The sequence below is a fragment of the Stegodyphus dumicola genome, chromosome 4, assembly GCF_044657685.1.
Source record: "Stegodyphus dumicola isolate Sdum_Otavi_A_Nest chromosome 4, ASM4465768v1".
NCBI classification, from domain to species: domain Eukaryota; kingdom Metazoa; phylum Arthropoda; class Arachnida; order Araneae; family Eresidae; genus Stegodyphus; species Stegodyphus dumicola.
In genome coordinates, this window is record NC_140771.1 from 166,241,377 (window position 1) to 166,260,539 (window position 19,163).

Consider the following 19,163-nt stretch of genomic DNA (forward strand, 5'->3'; position numbering starts at 1 on the left):
TTTAAAGTTTGTTTTCAATAATTTTTACAAAATGATTTTAAAGCCATCTAGAAAAGATCAGACGCGTTTTTATTTGCTGTTAACCGCTAAAAAAATTAAATGCTTTTTCTCTATTTTACAATAAATTTTTGGCATAGTATAAGTTTTATTTGTTTTACTGTTACTGTAGATGTTTAAAAAATAATTTAAGTACAACAAAACTTTAACCGCCTTAGGAATTATAAATATTTGTTTCCGTAATATATATATATTATTGTAGATTCTTACAATTGCTGAGAAATTTTAAACGCTGTATTTTGTACTATGTTTCCTTCAAATTATTAAAAATAATTCCAAATATCTCTTTTACAGTGAAACTTTAATTTTTTTTTTTTTTATTCTCATTGGCACTCTATAATATATAGAAGATTCGGTCATGCTGTGCAAATTGCGTTATTGCAACCTAATTTTATTAAGTTGATAACAATAAAAATTCAATTCTGTAAACGTTTATAACCTAAGCACGTTTCTAATTATTGGGCCAATCACCTGTGAGTTCTTATGCGTGGAAGAAAATAGTTGATTTTTTTGCATTTTAGTTTGCAAATAATACTACGGGTCTTTGTTTGTGTTTTTCAATCGACGAAAGAAGGAAAATTTTTCATTTTCTATTTAAAAGTATAATTTCTAGTTATTTAGAAAAATAAAATTTAATTTCTTGCGTCGATCAGAAACTATTTATAGTTTTTCAGAAAGTACAGAAAAACGTTGTTACAGTGAATACTTTTATTACAAAGAATAATTTTGATCAGATAAAATAGTTTTTATATACGATGATAATCTCAATAGAGTCATATTACTTTTAACTACTGACTGAACTAGTATTCACTTTTTGTATCAAACTTTAATTAAAAAAATATACAAAAAATATATCCATAAATTGTCACGATATAAGAATGTGATATTTATACCAACAAAAACATAAAAATAAAGTTGTTGCAGATGCTTCTAATGATAATGCTGTAAGTTCATGACCCAAGGAATACTGCATGGCAACAACCATTCCTTTCGTAGCACTTTTTGTTCCATTATTTGGCAAAGGTTCAATGCCAAGAAGGTCACACAAAATATTGTAAATGTCCACAATCTGCAGGGGAGATGATATGTAGTTCCTTCGTAGACCTGAAAATAAAAGGAATAATACAATGGACAATATTGGAACTGAAAGCTAAATTTAATACATTTGGTCAATTAAAATTTGAAGTAAGAAAAAAAGAATGCGCTTAAAAATTATATCATATATACAAATGCAAATCATCACTATTGAAAGATTAAACCCCATTGTTTAATTAATAATTCTTATTACTAGTTAATTATCCTTATTATTAATATTATTCGGAAAGCACCGAACACCTTTATGAAAGTCGGTAACCGACAGAAGTAGATTTAAAGGTCTTGTAACATCGAGATTATTTTATTACTAACATTTTGAAATATATTTCAGAAGTATTTAAACTGCATTAAGTAGATTCTTTTGATTTATTTCCGCCAGTTGCTCAGTAAAATGGAGTTCCTAATACATTTTTCGGTATATTGTATACAAAAATCATATACTATTGTGCTTTTTTCCTTTAATTCCATAATTTTATTGAAATTTTTATACCTATGAAACTTTAATTTAATTAATTTTTTTTTTAGTTAAACGTTAGCATTAAATGATATCCAAGACTTTTATTCACTTCTTGTACGCTTTCTTTAAATTATGGCTCAAAAAAATTTAAAAACAAGCATTTCTTAAATGTTTAATACAATGCACATATACTATTGTTTGACTTCACAGCAGTGTGAAGAGGGACATGTTACCGCTCACTTATTTCTGTTTGAAGACAATGAAATTAAAATGATTACATCAAAATGTTGAAGAATTGTTTAAAATCACACTGCACTACAGTTGCTTTTTCATATTATAAGCGTAATTTTTACCTGGTCCTCTGGCGTAGAATATGCCTCTCATATCTGAAACTTCGTATGGGTCATAACCATGTGCGCCTAGCGATATGGAAGAACCGGTAGGAATACTTTTTCCTGGAATATCCAGCTGGAGATAAAAGTTGAAACTTAGGGAAATACAATTTCATGCATTTACAAAACTCATGAAATCTATAAATGTGATAAATTTGCATGGAAACTGATAAAATCTGTGTGATAATTTTAATTTTAAATAATTTGCTTGCTCTCCAGAATAAATAAAGAACACAAAATATTTATTTCGTAATTTTAATGTCATATTACTGGATATCTACAGAAGAAAATTTTAGATGTAAATAAATCAAGGATTCCAATCATCTCCAACACACGAGAAATAATAAAAGTTAGAGATGTCACTCACAACGTAAACTATAAAACGCAATTCAACTATTCTTTTTGAAAACGAGTCTTTCTAAGATCACTCATAACTGACTCATCACAACTCTCGGAGGCGTATTTATATGTAGTTAACAAGCCTTCAGGGAAACTCGATTTAAGAACTTCGAAAACGTGCTTTCCTGAAACTTCTAGAAAGCTGCGAATTTATGAACAAATAACCATGTAAATACTTCAAATAAATTTTTAGTCGCTTAGAGCAGTCGCCCATGTTTGATAAATTCATAGTGCAATTTGGTTTTCAAACGTCAGAACTGAAACTGATTAATACATGAAAATATAATCAGCCGATTCAAGAACGCATTGAACACGAGATGAGACGCTTGTCACAGGGCTAATGATATCTAGATTTGCTTTGAAAACAATTTTATGTGGCATAATTGCTTCAAAAAACAAATGGTCTTAAAACGATATTCATTAGGAGGCATGAGTCTCATGGTCGTCGGCTTGGGAGCGAAGATCTGAACCCTGCTCGAAATTTTCGAACTAAATTGGAGGCATTATTACATATTTATTTAAGCAGCATTTATTCCCAAAACATGACGCTGAAAGGAATTTTTTGCCATATTTATTCATTAAGACTATAATTATGATTTCATTTAATAATAATAGAATGATATGGTCTACTATTTGATTACTTCATGCAATCTAACATGGCACAGGCGGTTAAGAAATGAAATATGATTCTCTGTAACTGGAGTAACTAACGGTTTTAATCTTGTTGAAGTCTGTCTATAATAAACCTAAATCTCGCTTATAAGAGTAGTTTATTAATCTGATCAGTAATTAATCTTTATTAATCATTATTTATTAATTATTTCAGTACTTATCTCTCTAGTTATTAATCTGACTAATATTATCTGTAAATTCTGACTTTGTTTCTTAATTTTGCCCTTTACTGGACAAGTAATTTCGTCATCGAACGCTTTTGATTCTCTAAGGATATACAGAATTCTCATGGATTTCTTGCTGAGTTTTGTATTGTATTTGAAGAAATTTGACCAGGCATTCTTCAAAGTTTTGTGTATTCTTAATTCAGAAAGGTAACAACTCATTAATCTGTTACAATTGTAAGATCGAATTTTAGCTGACACGCCTCTCCAAAGTGCACTTTACTGAGGAATTCGTACGAGATCACTGCAGAAGGTGTTGTTCAGTTATTGTAGCTTTCAGATTTCAACTGTGATATTGATCTATTCTACAAAGAGTTTTAACGAGTAGCTTCAGTACTACGAGTAAAGTAAATTCTTTGTAGGTGAAGGTTAAAAGGGCTCATCAGAACTCGCATGACAGCGGCTTCTTTTGCTCATGAAAGCAATAATAAATCATTTCTGAAATATCACTGTAATTCTTTAGTACTTTTGGAATCACAGAGAACTCTTTAGATAATCACTTTAGAAATCACAGGCGACTAACAGTTCTTGTATGTTCAGTTTATACGTTATTACGTCCTCTACGATTAAAGATATTAAATTTCACCGTTGTTGCTTTTAAGAAAAATCTAGTTGAAACTGATCAGCAAGCAAGCTTAGATTCTTATGGATCAGGAGACCTGAGAAATCCATTATAATCTCACCTAAATCCCAATCAAGCATCTTCCAGTTGCTAGCTGCGCATACTACACGTCGTAAAAACGCGCGGAAGAATGCGATAAATCCTTACAGATTTATGAGCCATATGAAATCTTTAACATTTAAATTTTTGAATAAAGATGGTCTTCATATTTCTACTACTCATGTTAGGTAGCATTTTTTACTATCATCCCTTCATAATATTGAGTTATGTACTTAAAATGACTCTCTAAGATTAATAAAAGTATCCTCTAGTATAGGATCTAAAATGACTCTAAGATTAATAAAAGTATTCTCTAGTATAGGATCAGCCTTTGCTGCGCAGGAGCATATTTGTGTTATTTATAAATAGCTTGTTGTGACCAGCACTATTTTGTAGCAAATTTTAGTGTAGTTGTAACATCAGTGTAGCATCTTTCAATTAAGAACTGACCTGGCTGTTACGTTTATAGTTTAAACATTCTGATAACAACACAAATACTTAATATTATTTAATCTTAAAGGCTGGCTATGGACACACTATAAATAGCTCACAGATTACCCTATTAATATGGAAGATCTCCCTATTAATATGCTAATCTCCTAAAATCCTGAAAATGTGTTTAATATACGTTTCTAGGCCCTCCGTTTAGGTTAAGAATATCGAGGGCTTATGCAGACTTTAAAGATAAATGATGGTTGTAAAATAACTCTCCTTAAATTTATCACTCTTAGATCTTCCAGTGAAGTTTGATTAAACTGAATAAACTGCTCAGGTTGATCATTTCAGGTCTTGCATTTTGTTTCTCGTAAACTGTAAACGGCAGAAGGTCTACAACCAGGTGCTTTCAAAAATTCACCAATCCTTATCTGCTATATAAATTAAGCGCATTCTCAACATCCCATTAAAATAATTGAAACATTTATGAACCTTTTTGACTATATTTACTGATGTAACATATCCTCTATTGCATTACGTCAAGTAGTGCATTATTAATTGGTTCAATTCTTACAGCCCGTTTACATGTAATTTATTAATAGTTTGAAACGTATGCAGAAATATAACTGACAGATATACCTTTTTTATATTTCACATTGAATAGGGCGAACTGCCTTTTTCCTTATGCAATTTACATCAGTTTGATTCTTTTTCGAGAAGGGTATTAGAATATCAGACGAGCAAAAACAAATCTTTTTACAACTATATAAAATCTAAAAATTGAAATAAATTAAATACTTAAACAAAAATATTAATAATTAGTTCAAACAAAATTTTAGATGTGATAGAAGGAGCTGTACCATTTTAATTTGAATTATGAACAAATACACTACAGTTTAGAATAATAATACTCAAACATTTAAAATTATTCAGAAATTCTTACTAGCAGTCTCATTTCATTATCTCAGTATTCAGATTATGTGAGATTCCAGAGAATACAAGTCGATCTCCGAAATACCCTATTTCCATTCGAACAAGTCCCACCATTAAGCGCATTTTAGTTAATACCTCATATAAATATTTTCGATTTTTATTTAGAGAAGAACACATATATGAATGGAGGCCTGGAAGAAATGAGAACGTAAGACATAACAATTGCTTTAAAAATTCTATATATTTTTTACAAATAATTTAAACGTAGGTTTAGATATGCACTTATGTTAAAATTATTCACATGCCTATAAGAGTACTAAAATAACAAAATGAAATATTTTACCTACCCCTCTTATGTAATAATTTTTAGAAGCTACGAGCAGAAGCGGAAGAGTTAATCTGCTGTGCTTCACATGATAGTACTCAGGAATTTCATCTTTTGTATAAACTTTTAGGCCAGGAACACCAGTCATAGCTTTATATACCTAAAACAAAATAAAATCTTCCATAAAAATTAGAAATTTTTCAATAATCTAAAATTACTTTTTTGTATTTTTAATTCAATTAAACTTCCAAACGCTCCTCCATATTAGCGGATAAAAGAATTTATTGTTGAAAGCTTAAAATTTGAAAAATGCAATATTACTAACTCGATATTGATTAATTTTTCTGTCAAAAAGCTTTCAATTATTGGTACAGTAAATGTATATTATCAATTGATATACACTGGTGTGCAAAAATTAAGGACGAAGTCGAAAAACTAGCATATCAGCTGAACAAAGAGGCAGAGCGGACAGAAAGACCGATCAGGAGATTAAGTAAGGTGATGTACGGTAGCACATGTGCAGATATGCAGGTAGACGTAATGGGGGAGTGTCTGAGTAGTATAAAGCATGTTGTCGGTGTAAGATCAGTATTTCTGGCAAAGAGATTGCACGCTATATAGCAGTTAAAATCACACCGAGTTGCTGCCTCAGCGAGAAATGGCTAATAATCAATCTGTTAGACGACATCTGCATGCTTTTATCCGAGGTCGAATCATTGGGAAGTTGGAGGAAGGCTGCAGAGTGATAAGTGTGGCTGCAGAGTTCGGAATTGCTCACAGCATCGTTTCACGACTTTGGAGACAATTTCAAACTACAGGAACAGCTATCCGGGGGTTTAGTAGTCCACGAGGAACCACACCCGCAGATGACCGGTATATTGCCTTACAGGCCAGAAGAAACAGGCGGCCGACAGCGGGAGAAATCGCTAGACACACGACACAGGCGACTGGACGACCGATATCGCTTTTTACCGTGGCCAGAAGACTACACGGTGGTGATCTGTTTGCACGACGCTCTGTACCGTGTGTACCTCTAACGCCTGCCCATCGGAGAAGGCGTTCTCTGTGGTGCCGGGAACACCGGAATTGGAGAGACAATGAATGGGGACGAGTACTCTTTACATATGAGAGCAGATTCAGTCTGAGTAGCGATTCTCATCGCATACTCATCTGGAGAGAGCGGGGAAGCCGCAATCATCCCTCGAACATCATTGAAAGGGACAGGTAGGGAGGTGGCGGTGTTCTCGTTTGGGGAGGCATCATGCTTGGTAGTTGTACAGACCTTCACACCTTCGACGCAGGTTCAGTCAACGGGACCCGTTATTGTAACGAGATTCTTCTTCCATATGTGCGTCTTTTTAGAGGCGCTATGGGTCCGCAGTTCCTTTTCATGGACAACAATGCACCATGTCATCGCACAGTAGCTGCCGAACAGCTCTTAGAGAGTGATGATATTGAAAGTATGGATTGGCCGGCACGATTTCCGGATCTCAATGCCATCGAGCATGTATGGGATTTTCTAGTCAGACGCTTGGCAGCTCGTATCTTACCACCAGTAACGATTCCGGAGCTTCGATTGGCGCTGCAAGACGAATGGGCAGCAATGCCTCAACAACTCATTGACACCCTCATTCTCAGCATGGGCAGACGCTGCGAAACCTACCTAGCAGTCAGGGGAGATCATATCCCCTATTAAAGACCGGATGTTTCTTGCTGGACACCCATCACAGGGATGTTTCGGCCTTCAGTCGCATTGCGCTCCATGCTACCTTTTCAATAAAGCTTCTTTTTATCCCTCTGATTTCTCTTTTAGTAAGTGTTGCTTACATTACTCATGTCCTTACATATTGGGGATCTTACGGTATTAAATGTGTTGATTTGGAAAGCTTTTGTACAAAGTTATATTGAAAAAACCGTCTCGTCCTTAATTTTTGCACACCAGTGTAGTCTAATACATTCATTTCTCAAATTGTTTGGAAAATGTTTTTTCTTTCACTTTCATGACCAACAGATCGGTACTGAGACCAATCGTAGCACGTTATGTTCTTTTTTTATTCATTTCACTTTAAATTTCATATTTAGACCATTTAAGAGGCGAGTAATGCATTATGGATAAACCTAAGAGGCTTCAAAGAAGAATGCTAGAAAGCCAGGCATTTCAGATACTTCCTTAACACCGGAAATTGATGCTTCAGATAACATAAGCGTATGTGTAAGATATGTGTAAGTGTATGTTTTACTTTATTTTCAATTTTTACGTTTCGCAATACAAAGACCCGATGTAAATGTGCCTTCCAAATACCTTATTTCTTGCTTATTTTTTCTCGTGCTTGATCTCCACTGAACGTTTCTCCCTAACCTCCGCATAAAAGACCTATAGTTTTCAAGTTTTCATTGTTAGAGCTTTCTAATCACTTTGAACAACTGCCACGAAGTTGGGAAGTCATTCTAACTTACTAGGTTACATCCTAGTAGCAGTAATGAAGAGAAAAATCTGAATTCGAGAGTGGAACGTTTCCAATTATTTATAAATCAATTTTTAGATGTTCTTTCAAAAGTTAGATTTTAAGTACATTTTGTAAAGCTTAACCCACAGTGTACGTCTCCCGAGATTTCCACGGCATACGAAATCCGTCTCGTAATCCGGTTCTCGTGAAAACAGCGTACGTAAATATGTTTTTTAAAATTAAGGAAACACTATTAAAATTTCTGCATTGTACTAATTTTGTTTATAAAAATGTGAATAGTAATATATGAAGAGAGAGAATATAAAAAAAGTGCCGTATTTCAGAACCAGTAGGTGTCCAAATCGCTCCGTTCGCAGAAGGTTAATAGTGGCCATAAGCACAAAAGCACCATGGAGCCATATAAAGAACTATTGCTATATTTTTCCCCTATACAAAGCAGATATATTATAAATGTCTCAAGAATGATAAATCTGGCAAAATTATATAATGTGTGCGAATAAGCGCGACTTGCAAGAATTTATTTGGATACATTTCGCGGCTGAAATAAAATATTAATGATAACTTCTTTCAAAAAGAAAGTTGTCCTTTTCGCTGTTGCATATGCAATTTCAAAAAGTCATCGGATTTAACATCATATGAAATTTTATTGTGGGGCTTTCAAGGAAACACTCTTCGTGCTAACAACATTTGGTATCGGTTAAGTAATTTGTCTGTTATGAATTCAAAAAATATTTGCATAGCTGAAAACTGCTTAATTTATCACTTAAAATATTTAAGAACTCTTAGTATTCACCATACAATGTTAGATATTTACAAATTGTTTTAATTTCTTAATTTTTTTGTAAATGAATAAAGCTTTATAATTGGCGTTTACAGCACCAAATTAAAAGCAGTAATTACTTTCCATCTTAAAATACTTACAAATGATACATTTAAAAATTATTGTATGTCGTTGACATAAACGTAACAGACTGACGTACAGTAAAATTTCATGAAACATGTTTAGGTGTAACACTCTTCAAGGCACTTAACTGCACTGTTTTTGCGCCAGGAGATTTCATCCGGAACATTTCATTAAGGAACGTCATTATATTCCAGGAAAGACTTCAAAGAAATTCCCTCGTTTTATTTCTCTCCTAGTAATGTTTCGTTCAAATCAGATCATAGAGCGAGAAGCTTAAAAAGACAATGCTTACGAATGATGAACAAAAAACGAGGTTAAAAACGTAAAATAAGTCACTTAAAAATACCGATAATCTTTTACTACAGAAGACAAAAAATTTAGATGGTCTTGAGAGAACTGATTTTATTTCTTTTATAGTGATCTTATTTTTATTCTTCGAACAGATTTAACCGCAGGTAAGATTTGCCAAATTACTTTTCTTCAAAGAATAAACCTTTTGTGAATAGGGTATTTTTTACATTAAATAGGAAAGGTTTTTATTTCCTTTCAGGAACAGAATTTGAAATAAGCAGAGAAGCGATTTAAATCAGCTGGAAACAACTCTCCAGAAAAGATATGAAATATTAAAATTCTTCTAGTATTTGGATATTTTTTTATCTCTTAGTTGTACGATTCTATAGAAAAAAGCTTAGAAACACTTTTTAATATATTTTTTCAGCTTTATAACAATGCATTTACATTTAAAAATGAAGTTTTAGCATGTAACCAATTACCTAACGATGCATGAGTTGTTAAATTATATTTATATCAGTCGTTACTTGTTGTTTGGTGGAATAATAACAGCACAGATAACAAAATCGTTTACAGTTACTTTAGAAAATTTACTTTTATGAAGACTAGACCCGATTTATTTTTATTATTGTACAGCCCATTTTGTATATCAGCCTTTCATATTACACACATGAGGAGGATAAGATATAATACTAAAAACAAGCATACAGGAAAACCGCTCACCAGGGTCTGGACCCATAGAAATTACTACTTTTCAGAGGTCGCATCCGCACCTTTGTTGGAGGGGTTTTAAAATACATAAACGTAAATCGCTATTTATGTATCTTTTTTAATAATGGTAGGGATAAGCAAAAATCACCAACATTCATTTACTTTGCTCATACGTGCTCTATGTATTTACATTTACAATCTAATTTTATTCAAATAGCGCATTATTTTAACTCAGTTTAGTAATCGTTTAAAAAGAATGGTTTTGAAAGACTGAGAAAATTCCAGAATTTTGTGAACGTATTATAATTTGAATACATAATATATAGTTTTATCTGGGCAAATTTTGAAAAATTCGCAAATTAATGAATTAATGAATGAATTTCTTTTTGCTCGCCGAATGAAGTTGGTTCACTGAAGTCCTCAAATAGTAAATTCTGAGGGTTGAATTTATTGGCTGCATGAAATATTGTTGCTTCCTTTCGTTATGTTGGGTAAATACGGGTTCATTCCTTTTAGAATGTCTTCCGTGAAAGCTTTCTCCCCCCTTGGCCAAGAGCTCTTCTGTGCTTTGAAATATCAAGTAATTCATCTTTTTGATATCAGAAAGGAGAAATATTTGATACAGAAGAAAAGGAATATATTACCAAATGAGCCTTTTTCCCAAAACAGCCTTGACGATTTTACTTCCGATTCAGCCCGAACGGGGATTATCTCTTGACCATCATCATTCCTATTTCAGCCTTCTACGTAAAGGTGGGTGATTTTATGACTCTTTACTTGATGTGTTAGATGTTAATCTGGTGTCGACATCGCAGGGCTCGCGATTTAATATGATAGGTATCCTGCTTCGGAGAAAGGGAGAACATAGTGTCAGACAGGGAAGCTAACTACATTTGGGAGCGGGCGACAAAATTTTTCAGATTGGCTTCTCTTGTGAAGTCTTTCCACTGCAGATCGGCCTACAATTTGAGAGGTTAAGAAAGTTTTCCTTTTGTTGAAGAGAATTGCAATTTCTCATTGTAACCAATGCTTGTGAAGCAAAGTACGAAACTTAGGTTTAGTAAAGGATTATAAAAAGATCAAGAAATTAATTCGCATATTCGAATGTATTCTGTATTGGTTCATAATGCTTTAAGAGAAGTGAACTGCGTATGATTGAGTATAATGAAAAAATATTCCCATAATGAAAAAAATAGAAATTCAGTATGGTCGAGTTATAGTTGAAAAATGACATTATTTGTAATACACGGAACTGCTGTGATGAAATCCATAGATCAAAGAATGTTTTAAAAACTGAAGTGGTAAATAAATAGAAGCTTCGAAAAAAATTACCTCGGTTAATTTAAATTTATTCTGCGCTTAAAGGAAGAAGCAGTATATTACGAGGTTTTTCGTAGCAAAGTGGAAGTGAGTTTTTCACTCAAGGGTTGAATGAGATACTATATTGGAGACAAAAAATATAAATATAACACGCAGTCAAAATTTCAGAATAGGGAATTTTTCATTGGGAAATGCTTAGAAATATAAAGCTGTGTTATAAAATTTAAACAATTGAATAATTAACTCCAGTAATGAAGCTATGTAAAAACTTTTACAAACTTAGTAATAAACTTCCATATATGTGATGATAATATTTCAATATGCTTTGACAGAATTCTTTGTACAACACAGAAGAAACTGTTCATATTATCATATAATCTTAATTATCCATGGAAATGTGAACCAATGGCGTTTCGGATAAAAGGGAAAGCATAATGATTTCGAGGAGTTAAACAATTGTTACAAAAAACTGTGTTATATACAAAATTTTAAGTATCTTTTCGTAACTATTTGATTTGAGTGTTATTAAACAGAGTTTTGCAGTAAATGGAAGCAATGTATGATTTTAAATATGGTTTATATATTGTGATAATGACATAGTATGTAGAAATAATATTTATTATTTGTATTAACTAAATAAAAGTAGTAAAATTATTAATAAATAACGTACATTAATTTGCCAGTCAGTGCAGTACATTATAACAAATTTATAACATTTGGGCTTGTGAGAAGCCCCATGTTGTTACTGCATGATTAAAAATTCTTTCCTAAGTTAAAGGAAGTCATTAATATATTGATCAAGAGAGAATAATGGTCTTAGTGTAATCGATAAACCAGTTTCTACGTCTGCAGTAAATGATCAATGCATTGCCTATGGTATGATACAGCTTACTCAACGTATCCATTTTAGAAATAACATCAGCTATTCTTTTTTATGAAAAGAAGTGCTTTGCTCTGAGACTTAAGTTCAGTCTTCTGTATGGGGCTTAAAATATGTTTATGTATTTGCTTCTGAATTCCTTAAATGCTTCGAATGGCACCCAAAAGTCTGTCTCCAAGACGATCGTTATCGGATGTAAGTCACAAAAGAAAAAAAAGGAGGCTGGGAAAATGTAATTCGAATTTTAAACTAAATTTTGTTTGGCGATGAATGAGCATGTATTGCAATAATTTTAATTCTTTAAATTTTTCCGATATTTTCCATGAAGCGATTTAAATAATCTAAGGAGAAACATGCTGCAAAAAGTCTGCAAAACTTGCAAAGTCTCACAAAAAAGTGTAATTTAGAGCATTGTTTTAAGAATCGGAATGTTTGCATATCAAAATATTTTAAAGTTTATATTTTAACACCAAACGTGATATATCGGCCCACCAGCGGCCGAGCGGTAAAAGCCGCTCAACACTGGTAGTTCGTTCCGGGGTTCGAGTCGCGGCGAACGGGCTGGCTGCATGGGCGTTTTCGTGGTTTTCCCCATGTGTAACGTGGATACGAGCCAGTTTCCCTTAAAAAGACCTCCATGGGGCATCCCTCCCTTTCCGTGTAGTGCCTAAGGGAGGAGCACGTAATAAATAAATAAATAATAAATGTGATATATCGGTGCCAACACATTATTGAACGTGTGAATAGAAACGTTGAACACTGGCAGTTTGACCATGTTTCATATTTGTCAGGTTAGAAACCCGCTTCATGGGATCTGCTTCATCCTCTTGCTCATAGACTGCTGACAAAGAGTTTGAAACATCAAATTATTTTAGATTTAAAAATGTATTTAACATTTTTATTTCATTTCATGTAAAAGAATTCAAGTAGCATTACATTTGAAATAAACAGGAAGAACACTTTCTCTTATTCATAATCATGTTTCTTTGAGCCAAATAGATTTTGGGTTCTTTTCGTAATTTTCATAAGCCAATCCAATCTCTAGTTTCTTGAACAAATAAATTATTTAAGTGCCCTATGTTTGCTGTCTTGTACGTTTCCATTATTAGGTATTAAAGATATAAAATTCAGTGCCATCTGATTTTGAATCTATATCTCTGATTTCTATGAAAATAGAGATCAATTTCAAATAAACTTGCTTCGTACATACTTTAAATTATTTTCCAGAAGAATACGTTGCAAGTCAACGCATTTGCACTTTGCGCAGTTTTCACGGATTGCAAAGTGTCTTTCAACCGTAAGCTTAATCATGGATCATAACAAACACTGTCATGCTCACAAATTATAAACTGCAAAATGCTGGCAACATGTAAAATATTATTTCAACGATCTGACCAGTTGTTTGATATTTTGGTTGAATAGCCTGAGCCGTTTGATATTTCTCTTTTCCGGTTGTAGTTATGTTTTATAATTCATCAATCTATTACTATTTCAATAAAATGAACAATTGCAATGTTATTTGTTTTCCTAAGTTAGACATGGGATTTATACACTTTACACCTTCATTTCAAGCAAATATTCTGTTGCAGCGGTTCTCAACCTTTTAACTAACGCGTACCATCTTAATAAAAATTTAAAACCTTGAGTACCACCACTTTATTTTAGAAGGATTATCTTTCAGTTTCTCAATAGAAATAATTTTAAAAAAATATATTTTGTCATTTGCACAACCTATTGGGTATTTATATTAAACATGCACACATACAAATATTAGATTAAAAATCGGCTACTATTTTAATTATCAAAATTTAAGTTATAACACTTTAGTTCTAAAATTTAGTGTGAAATTTCGGCGTGTTTAAGAGAGATAAGTTTCTCTATGTCTTGTCTTATTTCACTTAGTTTTAACCAAAAATTAGGATCCACTTTTAATTTTGTTCCGTATTTATTTAAAAAATACAACGTAGAAGAAAATCCTTGTTCATACAAATATGTTGTGCAAAAAGGCAATAAAAATTTAAAAGCTTTATTTGAAATACCTTTAAATTTTCGGTTCAGCCAAACGTTAACAAGTGTGTTATTTTAAAAATCTTTAGTTAGAGTTCGATCACAAGAAATTTCTATCAATTGCTCTTTTTGTTCATGCAATAAAATTTCTGGTACATTCGAACAAAATGAATTTCTAATCCAATTTTCGTTTTCGTAATCCTCTGGAAAATACATGTTGAAATTATTTATCAATTGAAAACAATAATTTTTAATGTCGGATGCTAATTCTTCTCTTATGTTTATATTAGGTTCGGTTAGAAAACTTTCTTAAAGTGGTAGAAGCTTAAATTATTATTATCCTATTCGTTGATTATCAGCTTGACTTTTTTGATCATTGCATTTATTTTATCTCTAATGGTAAACAAAATTTAACACTTTGTCCTCGTAATCCTAAATTTAATTTATTTAACTTTCCAAAAATATTAGTTAAATACGCTAAACACGCCAACCATAATTCATTAAATAAACAATTTTGCAATTCAAACTTTAAATCACAGAAGAAAATTTCTAATTCTTAAGTTCTAAAAGACGATTTAAAACTTTGCTTTAGCTACTAAAGCGTCACGATGAATGGAGCAAGGAGTAAATTTAGTTTCAGGTGCGACTTTCTTTATTTGAGAGGAACACCTAAATGTTTTCCTGTTAAAGTCCGAGCTCCGTCAATGCATACGGTAATACACTTATACCAAGAAATATCATTGTTAGATATAATTGTCAGTTACTTTGAAATTTTCAATTGCAGTTGCTCTATCATGCTGAGATTCACAAAACAAATACTCTTCAGCAATTCATTTAGCTTCTTCGAAACGTATGTAAACTAATTATTGAACATTAAAAACGTATGCAAACTAATGATTGAACATTGAGTTTGTTACATCAGTACTTCTATCCAATTGCAATGTGAAATACTCACTGCGTTTTTTTTTTTTTTTTTTGAATAAATGTCTCTTCTATGGAATTTGCCATTTCGTGAATTCGTCGACTTAACTGTATCATTTGATGATGGAATATTATTAAGTTCATTGGCCACTTTTTCGTTGAATATGTTAAAACTAAACTTTAGCTGTTGGTAATAAAAAGGTATTTTCCAAGCGTGTGAGCTTGACCAGGCTTGGCAATTCTTAGGTTTACTAGGTAACTAGCTTACAAAGCTTTTTGACTTGAAGTAATAAAACCTTTCATTACTTGTTTACTATTTTGAACTCATAATTTCCTCTGAAAATATTTCTCAGATTTATCCTTTAAACTGGCATGCTTAGATTCAAGAAGTCTTATAAGAAATGATGGTTTCATACTTTGATTGTTCACCGCATTGACGTTGAGGGTCCATTTCATCTCCATTCATAGGAAACGCAAATAATAACTTTCATTATATTTTCTACATATATATTTTCTTTACTTTTAAATATTCTCAGTGGTAGCAGGTTGTCCTGGATCCATCACCTGTGAATTATCACTTTTCCGCTTAGTCAATACTGACAATTTATCCATTTTGAAAATATAAGTTGGTTTTATTATTTGTTTCACAGATGTTTAAATGTACAATATATATTACGAGCTCTTCAAAAACAAACGACGATATTCTCAAATCATGTAGAAAAGAGTACAAAGCAACAAGAACAAAAAATACCTGCTATTAGAGACAGTAACTCGACGTAAAAAGATTGATTCTAATTGAAAACAGAGCACTATAATTATCAGGTTCAATGTTCCTCCTTACTTGCTTGGGGAACATTAAATGACCTGACTCGGAACAGGGAGCTTACTAAAGCTATGTTCAATAAATGTGGGAAGTAGACAAGATACACAGGAAGGGTATATTTATTTTTCAGGTATATTTATAAACCCTTTATTTTTCTCTCTTTACAATGATTTCCGGACTTCGGAATACAGAGACCAACCACTTGTGGTCTGAACGTAAGAATATAAAAATATTAACTAAATTCTAACTAAACTAACTTTGGATTAATAAACAAGTGTCTACTTGAAGATTGGCCGTATATTAACAGAAAGGCCGTATGTAGTACAGAGAAGTGTTAACACTACGATACGTTTAAAATTATCAAGAGGATTAAACCTCTGGCCGTGAAGGCAACCAGCAACCGAGTAAAACTGCAATGGCAAGCGGCCCGCTCCTAATCACTCCTTCCTCTCTCTTGCTTGGCAAAAAGCCACAACTTAAGTACTTGGCGTTCGCAAGACAATTTTGCATAAATAAGTTAAAGCTTTTAATTCTGGCCGGAAGTAGAAAATAAGAAGTGATATTAAAGATTTAAAATAAAATAAACGTTAGTAAAACTTAAGATCCTTACATACTTCCCGCCAGAGTTAATTAGTTTGAAACCGAGGTCTAAAACGACCTTGTTGAAAACTTTTAGCTCTAGAATCTAACGCGAGGACAATCTTTTACAAACAGTTCTCACTAGAAACTAGAAATTTAAAAAAAATCGTTTTTTACATTATCAACTTCATGGACAATTACTTTTCATCTGTACTGCATCTAAACAGGAGTTTCTAGTTGAAATCTGGTTCCTTCCAGAGATCTGGAAGGAAAACTAGTTTAATGAAATGTTACACAATTAAATGGCAAGTAACATGAATATTTATATTTCTCTTAACATTCTTATTTCATTCATGACTTTATTTAATTATCTCTCCCCGTGCTCTCTGACATGTGTTGTAAAAGAAAACACCAAACACGAATGTGTTTATGTACAAGTGTTCAACACTACCGCCTGCAATCAAAACACTAACGTGTTAAAATTCAACATAACAAGACCTCATAACACACCTTATATTCATCTCTAAACCCTGAGCTACTATTCTGAAAGTGGCTAACTCTGAAGTGTAGCGTCAGAGAGCCTAACTACATTCATTCAACCTTTAACACATATTCACAATAATTTGGCTCTTTTTACAGTCACACGAATAAGTTAAAACATTTTGGCATGACTTTCACTTTTAACATATCACAGTATTTCTTAACGCTTAAAATAACAGTTCACATTGTATATAAGAACATATTAACATGCCGTTAATTTTACGCATTTTAAGACATACATTAGTAGTACATTGTTAACTTCTATTCTTTTCCAAGCAAGTGCCAATTCTTCTACATTGAAATACTACATTTCAAAAGTCTTTCAGACTAAAACTTCTTTCTTGCCAGAATCTTTTAAATGAAATTTTATCCAATAACTTTTACAATATTCAAGTATTTACACATTCCTATTATATATTAATTTTAGTTTTACTCGCGAGTAATTGAAAAACATAATACCAAAATAGGTAACAACTCATTTCTCGCCTTTTTGGCGATAAAGATAGACCTCACATGAGGTAAAACGTCTTGAATTCTGCCACTTGCAGTAAGAATGAAAGATTAACTTAAGGTTGCAAAGTAACAGAAAGTTTTACTTATCTTTGTGATATTCGGACATTCTTTTTTCTGCCCAGTCCTGGAAGATAGCGAAGATTAGCGTTTGGTTTATCTTCCTTCTTGTGCGGGCTCGCACTTCAGTTCCTTCCTCTATGAGCTTTCTTTTCCTTCCAGTTCGATCACCCTTGAAGACCTTCTTTTTCGCCTCTGCCTGTGGTCTTGGCCGTTTGATGGCAGCTGGTCTTGGCGGAACCGGGACACTTCTCTCTCGTTCCTGCTTGGATCTCGTTGCTGGCTGTTAAAATTTTCCTTGTTTCTTTTCCTCCGCAGCTGGTGTTCCTTCCGCAATTCGTCGACATTTGCTGCGTAGACTCCTGTCCGATGGGTAGATCTTCCGTTTGGGAGCCGGGTTATAGTTGCCGTTATTTCTCCTGGCTCTCTTTGCATTCGTCGTACTTCTCCTTACTTCATTCTGGGGGTGGTCGTGCTCTCTCTTTTCTGGTCGGTGGAACGGCTTCTTTTTCTTGTTACCTTCAATTTTCCAACGGGGAAACTTTCTTTTCAATTGCTTCTGCCTCCTAATGGCTTGCCCTTGTGATTGTCGTTGTTCCACCCTGGAGCTTGTGCCTGCCGTGCCTGCCTTGCCGGATCCTGCAAAAGATCTTTAAATATTTGCATTTTATTACGGTCATAGAATGGTTTTATCTGGTCAATGTTTGCGGAGCATGTTTCACCATTCCTGGCTTTTAACACCACTACAGCCTGAGTTATTTTTTCTATGATATAGGGTCCTTCAAATCGTGGAAAAAATTTGGCGATTTTATCTTCTGGTGCTGAAGAAAGTGAATGCTTAATTTTTAATACTTCATCTCCTACTTTATAAGTTACTCCCCGTCGTTTCAAATCGTAATAAAGTTTTTGTTTTCTCTGTGCTACTTCAGTGTTCTTTTTTGCTTCTTTAATTAATTTTTGTATATCACCCATTTTAAATTCTGGGGCTCTTTGTTAAACATAAAATAATTTATCTAACGGCGTTATAATCTTCCTGCCTAAAAATAACTCAGCAGGAGTTTTGCCCGTTGTATCATGTTTTGTGGTCCTAAGGGCGAAAGCTAATTCATTGACATAGTTATCCCAGCTTTTATGAAAATTTTTAACATAACTACGGATAATTTTCACTATATTTCTATTGACCCGTTCCGCTATATTTGATTGCGGCCGATACGGGACCATTTTTAAATGACGTATGCTCAGTTTTTGTCACATGTCTTCAAATATATTACTTACAAATTGAGGACCATTATCCGATATAACTTTTAGGGGCTCCCCGTATTTTAAAATATATTTATTTAAAATGGAATGAGTAACTAATTTCGCGGAGGCTCGTTTTAAGGGAACAATTTCGGTCCACTTACTAAAATGATCAACCATAACAAAGCGATAGCGACTTTTATTTAACTGACTTTTTGGGAAAGGGCCCAATAAATCGATGCCAATTATTTCATTTGAAA

General features: G+C 32.9%; 1 protein-coding gene across 2 annotated transcripts in view; it reads right to left on the minus strand.

The window, feature by feature from the left end:
- Positions 1-760: 760 nt before the first annotated feature.
- The window catches only part of LOC118187956 (glycerophosphocholine cholinephosphodiesterase ENPP6-like), a 342,688-nt gene continuing 324,285 nt past the window's right edge, over positions 761-19,163 (minus strand). Inside the window, exons 6-8 of one of the 2 annotated variants that reach the window (XM_085815739.1) lie at positions 5,673-5,810; positions 1,963-2,077; positions 761-1,161 (exon numbers count right to left, since the gene is read on the minus strand). In XM_085815739.1, coding sequence (XP_085671865.1) covers positions 923-1,161; positions 1,963-2,077; positions 5,673-5,810 — 492 coding nt within the window. In that variant the 3' untranslated portion in view covers positions 761-922. The remainder of the gene's footprint in view (positions 1,162-1,962; positions 2,078-5,672; positions 5,811-19,163) is intronic. The other variant, XM_035358263.2, reaches the window with a different exon arrangement.